This window comes from Manihot esculenta, chromosome 1, assembly GCF_001659605.2.
Source record: "Manihot esculenta cultivar AM560-2 chromosome 1, M.esculenta_v8, whole genome shotgun sequence".
Lineage (NCBI taxonomy): Eukaryota > Viridiplantae > Streptophyta > Magnoliopsida > Malpighiales > Euphorbiaceae > Manihot > Manihot esculenta.
Window position 1 is genome coordinate 40,584,338 of NC_035161.2, and position 13,296 is coordinate 40,597,633.

Consider the following 13,296-nt stretch of genomic DNA (forward strand, 5'->3'; position numbering starts at 1 on the left):
AACCGAACCGAACCGAAATATATAAAAAACGAACCAAATTTTCAAATCGGTTCGGTTCGGTCGGTTTTTTAAATTTGAACCGAATACTGCTCACCCCTAATTTAATAGTTTAAAAAGAGTGTTTACACCAAAAAATAAATATATAAATTAATAATATAATTATATAATTAAGTGATAGAAATATAAAAATTAACAATATATATGATAAATAGATTAAGTGACAAGGGGTCTAATCGAATCGAGCTGAATTTTTAAATGGGTCTACTCGATGGACATTTATGAGTATATTCACAAGCCTCTTAACGAGTAAGTTCACGAATCTTGACGAATCGAATACTACGTAGTTCAAGTTTAGTTGGTTTAATAAACGAATCTAAAAATTAAGTTCGAATTCAACTCGTTTAAAAATTCAATTGAGTCCAATTAAACTTTTATTGAATCGAGTCTCAAATAGTTAATGAATAATTTAGTTCATTTATTGGCCTACTAATAAATCATTAGTTACTTAAAAAAGCTGAAGCAATACGTTTATCAAAACATTGATCAAATGGTTTTTCTTTAAAAGAAAAATTGATCCAATGGTGAAAAAATAATTGTTTTAAATGTATTTAAGTTTTATTTTTTTTGACATTCAATAGAAAATTGAACAGATCCAGATTCAGTACGATGAAATTAATATAAAGATTAAATTGTTAAGTCTAAAGAAATTAAAGAAATATATATAAATTTTAAAATAACTTAATTGTAAAACATAATTCATTTCATAAATAAATAAATTAAAAATATTTTTCTCAGCTTATACAAATTTTTAAACTAATAAAAAGAGAATATAAATTATCCTTGAACAATAATTGTACTAATTGACAAATCTATGATCTTCTATAGGAAAGAAACTAACGGGCTAAAAAAGCTGAGCGGCGTATTATGAAATCAAACAGCAAGGGCAAGTAATGTAATACTATCTCGGCTTTTTGGGCTTGGGCTATTTAATGGATGACAAAGGGAGCTAGCTTTTAGGCCGAACATTGTATGGTTTTGATCTTTTATTTACTGGGCATTTGATTGGGAGCCCAAGCGATCCACGGAATTGGACTATTGTCCGCGACGAACCAAACAGAGCCACGCGTCTCCCGTTTCTCAAGCAGCGGAACTCACTGCCCTGAAAGCTAAAGCCTCCCTCCCTTCCTCCCCTTTGAAATTCTCGAGATTTTCCCTCTCATCGCCCGCTCTCATTTACTACTTACCAGTTGCCTCTCTTTCGCCATTTTACTCTCTCTCTATTTCTTTCTTTTCACGTTACCACTTCCAATCCCATTTCAGTTTTCTTTTTATTTCTCTCAAACCCTAAAAAGCCGCATTCTGTGAACCCTAGCGCAGCCACAAACGCGCAACAGAAACCACATTCTATCCGATCATGGAAATTAGTCCAGAGTTCCTATCTCAATGTTTTCTCCATACTCTCTCTCCAGCACCGGAGCCACGACGCGCCGCCGAAGCCAAACTCTCCGAAGCTGCCGACCAACCAAATTATGCCCTCGCCGTTTTACGCTTAGTTGCTGAACCCTCCGTCGACGAGCAGATCCGCCACGCTGCTGCCGTCAACTTTAAGAACCATCTCCGCTCACGATGGGCTCCATCACCGGAGTCTTCCCTCTCCCCTATCCTCGATGCCGAGAAAGCTCAGATCAAAACCCTAATCGTTAGTCTCATGCTCTCCTCGACTCCTCGCATTCAGTCACAGCTCAGCGAATCGCTTTCTCTCATTGGCAAACACGATTTCCCCAAATCATGGCCCACTTTGCTTCCGGAGCTAATATCCAACCTCCATGCGGCCTCCGGCAATAACGATTACGTCTCCATTAATGGTGTACTCGGTACGGCTAACTCCATCTTCAAAAAATTCCGGTATCAATACAAAACTAACGATCTCTTACTTGAATTGAAGTATTGCTTGGACAATTTTGCCGCTCCATTGTTAGAAATTTTTCTAAGGACCGCCGGTTTAATCGACTCAACGGTTAGCTCAGGTGGTGGCTCCCCTGTAACCCTAAAGCCGTTATTTGAGTCCCAGAGGTTATGTTGCAGGATATTTTACTCGCTGAATTTTCAAGAGTTGCCTGAATTCTTCGAGGACAACATGGACAAGTGGATGAATGAATTTAAAAAATATTTAACCACCAGTTATCCTGCACTGGAGAGCACTGCGGACGGACTAGCTGTAGTTGACGACCTTAGGGCTGCAGTATGTGAGAACATTAGTCTTTACATGGAGAAGAACGAAGAGGAGTTTAAGGGGTATGTGGAAGGTTTTGCACTTGCTGTTTGGACTCTGTTAGGCAATGTATCCCAGTCTTCCACCCGGGACAGGTTAGCTGTTACAGCAATTAAGTTTTTGACTACTGTTAGTACTAGTGTCCAACACATTCTTTTTGCCAATGATGGGGTCATCCCACAGATTTGTCAAAGTATTGTGATTCCTAATGTGCGGTTGAGGGATGAGGATGAGGAGCTCTTTGAGATGAACTACATTGAGTTCATTAGGAGGGATATGGAAGGGAGTGATCTTGATACTAGGAGGAGGATTGCATGTGAATTGCTTAAGGGGATTGCTACAAATTATAGGGCACGGGTAACTGAATTGGTTGCTGTTCAGATTCAGAACTTGTTGAACTCATATGCTGCTAATCCTGCAGCAAATTGGAAGGACAAGGACTGTGCAATTTATTTGGTTGTTTCCCTTGCAACTAAGAAGTCTGGGGGCACATCTGTTTCAACCGATCTTGTTGATGTTGAGAACTTTTTTGCACAAGTGATATTGCCTGAGTTGCGGAATCAGGATGTAAATGGTTTTCCAATGCTGAAGGCTGGTGCTCTCAAGTTCTTTACAGTATTTAGGAGTTTGATACCAAAGCCTCTGGCAGTTCAGTTGTTCCAAGATTTGGTCCGGTTCCTGGGTGCTGAGTCTAATGTAGTTCATTCTTATGCTGCAAGTTGTATAGAGAAACTCTTGTTGGTCAAGGATGAGGGAGGAAGGCCACGGTATAATTCCGCAGATATTGCTCCATTTTTACAAGTGTTAATGAGTAACCTCTTTAATGCCCTGAAATTTCCAGAGTCTGAGGAGAATCAATACTTGATGAAGTGTATCATGCGGGTTCTGGGAGTGGCAGAAATATCCTCTGAGATTGCTGCACCTTGCATTGCTGGATTGACCTCAATCCTTAATGAAGTTTGCAAAAATCCCAAGAATCCTATATTCAACCATTATCTCTTTGAATCAGTGGCTGTTCTTGTAAGGCGTGCATGTGAAAGGGACATCTCTCTCATCCCAGCCTTTGAAACCAGCCTATTTCCCAGCCTCCAGATCATTTTAGCAAATGATGTCACTGAGTTCTTGCCTTATGCATTCCAGCTCTTGGCTCAACTTGTTGAATTGAGTAGACCCCCAATCTCGCCCAATTACATGCAGATTTTTTCTCTTCTCCTGTCTCCTGATTCATGGAAGAGAAATTCAAATGTTCCAGCCCTTGTGCGTCTACTCCAAGCTTTCCTTCAGAAAGCACCGCATGAGCTCAACCAAGAGGGGAGACTCAGCCAGGTGCTCGGGATATTCAACAGGCTTGTGGCATCCCCAAGTACTGATGAACAGGGTTTCTATGTGCTTAACACTGTGATTGAAAATCTTGACTATGGTGTCATTGCTCCATACATGGTTCACATCTGGAATGCCCTATTCACACGCCTGCAAAATAAGCGAACTGTAAAATTTGTCAAGTCTCTCTTGATTTTTATGTCACTCTTTCTGGTCAAGCACGGGTCTGTGAACCTTGTTGACACAATGAATGCAGTTCAACCCAATATATTCTTGGTGATTTTGGAGCAGTTTTGGATTCCCAACGTTAAGCTAATCACTGGACCCATTGAAGTTAAATTAGCTGCAGTTGCCTCAAGTAAACTTATCTGTGAGTCTCCTTCCCTTTTGGATGCTGCAGCTAGTAGACACTGGGGAAAAATGCTGGATAGCATTGTTACCCTTCTCTCCCGGCCAGAAGAGGATAGAGTTGAAGATGAACCAGAAATGCCAGATATTGCGGAAAATGTGGGTTATACTGCCACATTTGTCAATCTTTACAATGCTGGGAAAAAGGAGGAAGACCCTCTTAAGGACATAAAGGATCCAAAGCAATTTTTAGTTGCTTCACTGGCAAATCTTTCTGCTCGTTCCCCTGGGAGGTATCCCCAGGTCATCAATGAAAACCTTGAGCCAGCAAATCAAACAGCATTATTGCAGCTTTGTACCACTTACAACTGCCCAATTGTTTGAGTGAGTTGCTAACTTAAATTGCTGCCATTGTCTCTGGTTAATATGCTATCTTGTTAATTTTGCTACTGAATATGAAGTATATTATATGACACAACTGGTTGAGAACAATTTTGGTGTGCATTAATGTTCCTAGATTTAATCTGAACTTGCATACCCTAATGAGGTTTTCCTTTTTCTGTGATCCTGAATTAGAAGGGGGGGGGGGGAGATGCTATTTTGTAGTCATCTTGCTTCTTGTGAAGTTGTGATCACTCTATAGACTTTAACTGTGCTTGACTAAGTGGAAGCCAAGCGGTGTATTTCGCTTCTTGGATTGTTAGTGGTGATATTGTGTGATTGTTCTATATGTTTCTTTTACTTTTGCTGTTGATAAAATAGTACTGAGTATTGTATTATTTTCTTGGTTATATGCAGCTAATTAATAGCATTTTAAGATTGAAATTGGTTTTAAAGATTGAAGTTATCTAGTTGAAACACCTACATAGCGCTTGAATTCTTTATGTTGACTTGGATTCAGTTTTTTCTTTTAATTTTTGAAATGAGACTTGGCCATCTGGTATTCTGTCGTTTTAGATGTTATAATCGAGTAAATAGTTGACTGATGTCATGATGCCTAAAATATTATGCCTGCCTTTGTTTTATAAATGTGTAGGAAACCTTTTGAAAATGGATAACAGCTGCAACCTTGCAAGCTTAAGTGCAAAATGTTTAAAATAGTTTGCAACTGTTAAAAGCTTATTTCCTTTATTCTCTTTCTATTCCTCCTTATATATATATATATATTACATGCTGGGTGCACTGGAGCACCCTTTCTTGGCTTCTTTTAAGATCCTATTATCGGCAACTTCTTTTCATGAACTCTTTTGCAAGTCTGTTGTTTGTTTCGACTAAGGGGTTTGGTTGGCTTGGTTATAGACTATGTAGCCCATCTTTGGCTTCTGTCATCCGTAACTAGGACCTTTGTCTTCTTTAAATGATCTTGAATTAACTTCTCTACTATTTGTGCCCAAGTTTCTTAGGGTTTTGTTTGGTTGAGGACAAGTAGATTAAAGTAGAACTTTTCATGAAGTGCAAAAAAATTTCTTTTGTTTGGTTTCCACTATTAAACTAACTTCCTAGGAGGTGGAGCATTTTGTTGTGGCCCCGCGTCTGGGATCGCGTCACGGAATGTTAAACAAGAAGGAGCTCATTAGAGCAAGCTCTTAACACCTCAAGCCTTGACAAAGGGAGAGTCTTAATCTCACAATTTTTGAAATAAATATGCTTATTTATTTGTAATAAATTGGCCTTATTTATAGTGAAAGCTTACATCAAGAGTCCTACCCAAATACACTGTTAATTAAACATATCTTCTCCATTGATTAGATAAAGATAAAACATATCTACTCCTAGAATAAGATAAGATAAAAAAAATGCTATAAGTGATAGATTTCTTCGATATTTGCACTCTATTGTAAGATGCTTGACATATAACTATATTGTGGATTTAAAGGGTTACATATGCCTAGTTGGTGTTGTCTTTGAATTTCATTTATGCCTTGTTTAGCTGATCTTATTCCCAACTGCATAATATCTTACCGTTATTTTGTGGTTGTTTTCAGAATCTTATATGAAGGAACAGAGGTCTGTTTTGTGGTCAATTGGACAAGTATTTTTCAACATGCTTTTGTGAGCAGATGGCATGTTTTACTTTACGGTCGGTGGATTTAGTCGGCTAATTATCTGTTTTTGCAACGTCACAAGGTCTCGTGCAGCGACAGTATAGGGTCTTACGCGTGGCTTGGGGGAGTTTTACATTGCTTAAGAGGATAATATCCACAATGGGCTTTTATTGGATTTTGTTGTAACAAATCACTACCCTTGCTTTGGAGCGAACTAGCGAAGATATCACTTAGTTGTCATGTCAGTGTATTTCTATGCCATGCATTTTTGTTTGGTCATCGAGTTCATGTAAAAGGAGGGGAAAAACAGTTCCTAGAGGGAGTCGGTTCATTTTCTGTGTAGTTAAAATTTGGTTGTTATCTGTTGAAAATTTTGGCAGTTATTTGCATTCCTTGTAGTGGATGCCATCTTAGCTTTTGAATTTTGGTGGAAGTCAATCGGGAGCTGAGGGAACCGAGAGTTTAGATGCGAAACACTTAATTACAATTGCGGAAGTTTTTCTCGAAGTTTGAGAGAAGATCAAGTCTCCTCTGACAATAGACAAGTGTCATGGTAGTGCCAAGCAATAAGCCATTTTTCACTAGAATCACTAATGAATGCCGTGTACAAGGTGATAGTTGAGGTGACATGCTGCTTCTCCTTACTCAGTTCGCAAGCATTCCGCTATTATTTTTATTGTCCCCATCATTTACCACCTCCTAGTCAGTAATTTCCCATCTCTATATATACATATATATGTTTGCTTTCTATTCAATACAAGTCTACTACTAATGTCTTTATATTAAAGCATTCATGACTGACAGGATACCGGAAGACGTATTCTAAGCATGGAATAATTATAATTATAATTATATACCCATGTGGACTTGGGTGTCATATAAACTCTATGGTTCCCTACTTAAAAAAAGGGACAATAAGAGAGCAGAAAACTGATCATTCTAATAATCGTGTTTATTATGCACATTCTCCTTTTTTACGCAGTTTATTTTAAGAGTATTTCAAATATTTCAAAAAATTTTATTATATTCTTTTATAATATTTTTGAAAAAGTAATTCCCATTTAGAATATTTGTTCCTTATACTTTTTTAAGTTGAAGTTTTAAGAGAAATTATTCGATTTTCTTGCATAATAATTTTCACTCATGATTATTAAATTTAAGTTATTATTTTATTGCAATCATTAAACTTTAATTTATTTTAAAAAAATTATTAACATTTAAATATTTATCTGAAATAATCAATCAACTCATCAACGTTTAAATATTTATCTGAAATAGTCATTCGAGTGAGTTTTCGACAAATTTTTTTACGAAACACAGGTGTTAGGTCTTAAGTAGTTAAAAAAAAAAAAAATTTTGCCATGTCAGAGAATTTCACGATGGGCTTCTACACACACAATGTGGGACTCCATAAGGTTCTGAGTAAAAAGGAATAAGATGGATTCAAAGCTAATATATGATCATGTCGGAAATCTTTTATTCTTGCCATTTTAAAATAAGAATGTAATGAAAATGTATAGAAAGATCTTCAAAGCATACCTCCCTCCCCTTTGATTAATTTTGTTGTCCCCGGACGCATTTCTCTTCCTTATAACATAACCCACAGACCCAATAATAGCATCCGCAGAAAACCTAATTCCAAGTCCATACCACACATTCTGAATAACCAAACAACTTCTAAGATTCAAATTCTCCACTATTCCATTGTTGTCGTTGTTCCCTAGCGATGCATCTTAAACCCTTGAATGTAGTGTTCTTTTTCTTAATGATAGGCTCAGCATTGTTTGTGGAGGAAGAGGAAAGGAAGATAGAGGAGTTTGTGGATTTAGAGGGCGAGAGATATGTGGGTGTGGATCTGTTTCTTGTATAGAAATGACATTTTCTTCTTGCTGATGATGGTGAGTAGGGGTGAGCATTCGGTCGGTTCGGTTCAAAATCGAACCGAACTGAATAAATCGAAAATTGAAATTTTAGTATTTATAAAAATCGAACCGAATTGATTTTGATCAGAAATCGAATCGAACTGAATCGATCTGATTCGGTTCGATTCAATTCGGTTTGATCGGTTTTGATTTTTAATAAATTTTTTATTTTTTACACTTTATTTTTAATATTTTAAAATTTAATTAAAATATTTTAATTTTAATATAATTTAATTTCTCTATATTATTGAAAATAACATATTATTATCATTAATCAGTTCGGTTCGGTTTTTTCAATTTTTTTCTGATCAAAATCAAACCGAACCGAAATAATCAAAATTTTTAAAATTAAAAATCGAACCGAACCGAATCGAATAAAAAATCTAACTGAATTTTAAAATTAATTAGTTTCGGTCGATTTTTTCAATTTAAACCGAATACTGCTCACCCTGATAGTGAGCCAATTTAATTCTAGGTTTTTTTAGCTTGATTTAGTCTACTAAGTATGATTTTACAGAGAAATAAGTAGAAAAAAAAAAAAAGAAAAATCACAAGTAATTAAAGCTAGAGAGAAAAAGAGAGGGAGAATGAGGAAGAAATTTGATTTTTGAGTTATTATGAGATGAAAAAGAAGAGATTTTGATTGGTATTGATGAGTTTGTTTCTCTATTGAAAATTTTCAAATTAAAAATGAAAATAAAAAAAAGTATAATAGTGAAATTTGAGATTAATTTGAAAGAGTTTAAATTTGATATTAGTATATAAAGAAACTCTCACAAATAAATTTTTTTTAGTTACATAGCACATGTCTCGTGTATATTTTATCAAAAAATTTATCAAAAACTCGTTTGATTGACTATTTCAGATAAATACCTAAACGTTAATAATTTTTTTAAACAAATTGAAATTTATTGATCGTAATAAAATAGTGACTTAAATTTAGTGTCCGTCAAATGAAAATTACCTTTAACTCTTTACAATATTTTGAAACCATATTTTAAAAATTTTTATTAAATTATATTTAATTTGATAGAAAAACAATTGAAGTGAATGGCGTTGAATTGGGATATTGATATTTATTTATATTGAAAAATAATTCAAAAACTGTGGTCTAAAGAAGACAACTGAAAATAAATAGTGTTCATATGTAAGCGATATTTAATTAACCATGCAAACAAGTTTGTATTGAAAGTTGCCAAGTGAGTTACAACAATAGATTAAGATCATAGCTCAAAGATTATACTACAGAAGGGAAAGCAACAATAGACCCTTCATTATAAAATCTCACTAAAAATGCTAACAGCCAACAATCAAACACAACAAATCAAAATACAAAAATTTAAAAAACAATTAGACTAAATCAAGACACAAAATCTCACTCAGGCAAGACAGAAACACAGTTACTGAATACCAGCAACAACCTACGTTCATCATGGATGCTTAATTTGAGAGCAACTATGATATTCAAATTGAAGTGGGCAATGACAGGATTGGGATATTCATATTTAATTATATTAAAAATATTCGAAATTCTTTGCTACTGATGAAGACAAGTGAACGCAACAAACATGATAATTATGAACAAAATTATTTATAATTTCTTAAAGCATCCTCCGTCAGCAATATAACACGTGGAAGTGATTTTGCTAATGGCAATTGAGCTGTTTTCATTTGGGCAACGATTGGAATAAATTAAAAACAAACATGTGAAAGATCGAAAGGTAATTATGAAAAAGAGCTGTACGTGCGTGCTGTCTTAAATCTATAAATTTGAAGTTCTTAATATGCTGCTGCTTTCAGACAAAAATAAGGAATATTTAATGCTCCAACTCTAATAATCGCATTAATTGTTTAATCAATCACATGATAGATTACTTTGTGGGATCAGATACACACACCTCAATCGCATTAATAGCATATATTCCTGGAGCTGGAGGTGCTGAATTCACAAACCCAAAGCTATAGTAAGTGTAACATGTCCGTAAAAATGAAGGAAAGCCCAGCTGTAACCAATCAAATAATACCAGAGGAGCCTCCATCCTCTCAACCAATTAACACCCACATATTTGGTATCCACCACATTAAACCTTTTTCTTTTTATGTTGCTTATTTTAATGAATTAAGCGATTTTTCATATAATTTTCTTTCCATTCAAATGCAAATCCTATATATTTAGCTAATTGCAATAAGTAATTAATTTTGACAAATAGTAGTTTATGTAAAAAAATTAAAATATTATCATGTAAATTTTTCTAAAGACTGAAATCGAGAGATGAAAATATGATCAGTAATTATTGAGACTGAAATCGAAATAGAAATATATAACATGAAACTAAAAACAAGTTGAAATTCATAAAAGAAAAAATGGTCATGCCAAACGACTGATCTTAGAATTATGAAAGGTGGAAAAGATTCAATTACATGGTTACATCATTTATATTTATGCCTTATAAAAAAAAAAAAATTAAATCTACCTGTTTATGAAGATTGTTGAGCCGAAACCTGTTAAAAAACTGTATGGTGTTGCTAGAATAGAGCTAAACTAAAATTGGTTAATTTAATAATGCATTACCTCGTCGTTTTCAACCCAAATGCTATTTTAAAAATATTTTATTTATCATACTTCTGTCATCGGTTTGTAAAATTAAAATATATTATTTTTATATATTTTTTTAGTTTAGTTTCAAGTTGATTTTTTTTGAATTATATTACTATTAATATTCTATATGCTAAAATACGTTAATTTAAAAATTTAGGTTTATTTTTTTTAATGTAAAATTATTAATTATATTAATAAAATTTCATTAAATAAAAATGAATATCAATGATGGTTGGACTTAATCCACCTTGGGCAAGATCAAGTCCAAATGAACTAACCGATCCAAAACTCACAAAATCTCTTGAATTGACCGACTCAGCATTTCAGGCCTCGACTCAGACACGCCGAACCGGATGGGTTATTCGAGAGCCCAGATCCAATAAGAAAAAGCCCAGCCTGGTGATGTGACGTGAGGGAGAAGAGCTGGTCCGGTCACTTTGCAGCCCTGTCCGTATGTGCGCCGGAAAAATTAAATGGTCGTCTGGCATGGAGAGGGATCTGACACGTCTATACGTACGGATTTGAGTGACATAGACAGCTAGCACAATAGCAGAAAGGCCGTTGAACGTCACTAAAAAGTAAAAAAGAGAAGGGATCTTTTTTTGAGGGTGTCTTCTTCTTTTTTCTCGAGGGGAGCCCCAGATTATTATTTTTTCTCTCCAACCCTGACCTTTTCATATTATACCAGTTCTTGAACCTGACTTGAATGTCGAAGGGTCTCTACCGGAGGCATCCCGATAGACCCTTAATTATATTTTTTATTTTACAAGTCCTTTTATTAAATCGAATATTGAGAAATTCATATGAAAAAGAAAAAAAAACAACCAAATTTATTATGGAATAAAAGAAAAATTAGATCTATCGAATATTATTCTAAATAGGAAAACGATCGTATGTAATAGATTTAATTTATATAATAAAAGGTGAGGGAAACGAAATAAACTCATTTAACTTTTTTGGTAAAACAAAAAAGATCGAGCATGTTGGGGCTTGAAATTAGTTGTTCGAACCGGTAGGTTTTCGGTATGGGTTTAATAAGGGTCGGTAAAAATCCGCTCCGGAATAAACAGTTTCAACTTGATTCAAGAACTGAAACCTTGTGGGCTCTTATTCCTGATTTGACCGGCCTGATCCGTTACAGTTGAAACCGGACGTGGCCAGGTCTACCTTTTCTTTTTTTACCCTCAAGGTCCAGGTCCACCATTAACCAACGATAAAGGGAGTGAAGTGATGCCACGTCACTAAGGAATGTCCGTCCAATTAGCTTTGCTATTAATAAAACATGGACACACGCTAAACACGTTACACGAAATTAAAAAGAAAGGCACAAATATTAATAAGATATTAGCGTAAAAATCTAAAACTTTATTTTTTAAATTATAACTCATTTTTTTAATTTTAAACAATAAAATTATTTTTTAACTTTATTATAATTATAGTAAACTAGTTAAATTAATTTTGATCAAATTCATTATTAAAATAAATAAGTAAATTATTAGTCCAGAGATTTAATAAATAATTTATACAAAATATAAAATTAATGCAGTTTTATTAAAAATAATTTAAGTGTTTAAATATAATTATAATAAAATTTTAAAAAAATCATCTTCAAAATTAAAAAGTCATGGATCATGAAAAATATAAAGTTTTAGGGGCTAATTATTAAAATAATATTTTTTAATTTTTTTTATAAATTTAAGATGAGTTTAAATAATTTATTAAAATAATATTAACTTATAAAAATATTAATGGAGAAAGAATTTGTAGAGATAATGAAAAATTTAAAAAAACATTCTCAATGAAAAATTAAAATTATTAATTATTAAATAAATTAATATTTATTATATCAATATAATTGCATTTTTAGCATTCTCTTTTATAAATTTATAAACTCAAAAGTCAAAGTTTTTAATTTAAAATTAAATGTTTATATGTTATTATTTTTTTGAGTCGACCTTAACAAAATTAAAATAAAAAAAATTAAAATTTTATATTTTTAAACATAAAAATTATATAAATATAAATAATGAACAATAAAAAAATGAAAAAATTATAAATAATAAACTGTTTTCAGAAGGCAAGCGCAAGCAAACCCGAGGCAGCCTGGATTCACGTTAGAGTCACGTGCTATTCATTGGCTTTTGACTTTTTTGTACAAAAGAAACAGAATGGGGCCGGTGCGAGTTTGCCTTCCACTGACTAATAAAGTCTTTATTGCATAAGATAGATAAGATCTTAGAAGAGGCTCACCATGTAAAGCACGTGGACCGCGTGTGCAGTGTTAAACGTGTATGCTCTGCAATGGATTAATAGAGCCGCCCAAAACGCGTGACTGCGGAGCTGGCGTCGCGTGATAAATGAATTTTTTGAATCTCGTGGAAGGCAGTCATCTCATTTTTCTTGGGCTTTGTGATTGGATAATCAAACAAGACTAAGCGGATATGTTCTGTTCTTGAGTTTTTTATTATTATTATTATTATTTTTAAAATCTTATTTAAAAAAAAAACATTTCTTTTTAAGTTTTCGTAAGGACTTAAAACATTGAAATGAATATTGTTTTATTCATTTAAAATTACTAATTCATTTTTTAAAGTTTTTGTAGTATATACAAAAAAATATTTTTTTAAAAAAATATGAATAAAATTATTAGTGAACTAATTATGTTATCAGAATTCAATTTACAAAATTTAAACCATTAAAACATGGAATCACTTTTATTTTACTTGTCTTTTTTCTTTTCAAGAAAAAACCAAGTTACTTTAAGTAAACCAACGGACCTATCGTATAAAC

General features: G+C 33.5%; 1 protein-coding gene across 1 annotated transcript; it reads left to right on the forward strand.

Moving 5' to 3' along the window:
• Nucleotides 1-1,121: 1,121 nt before the first annotated feature.
• LOC110614491 (exportin-2) lies at nucleotides 1,122-6,374 on the forward strand. Its single transcript, XM_021756042.2, has 2 exons — nucleotides 1,122-4,324; nucleotides 5,926-6,374. The coding sequence occupies exon 1, from the start codon at nucleotides 1,415-1,417 to the stop codon at nucleotides 4,322-4,324; it is 2,910 nt and encodes a 969-aa protein (XP_021611734.1). The 5' UTR covers nucleotides 1,122-1,414; the 3' UTR covers nucleotides 5,926-6,374.
• The last annotated feature ends 6,922 nt before the right edge of the window (nucleotides 6,375-13,296 follow it).

Excerpts from the sequence above, each read along its gene's own strand:
- LOC110614491 (XM_021756042.2), top strand. The coding sequence starts at position 1,415 with ATGGAAATTAGTCCAGAGTTCCTATCTCAATGTTTTCTCCATACTCTC.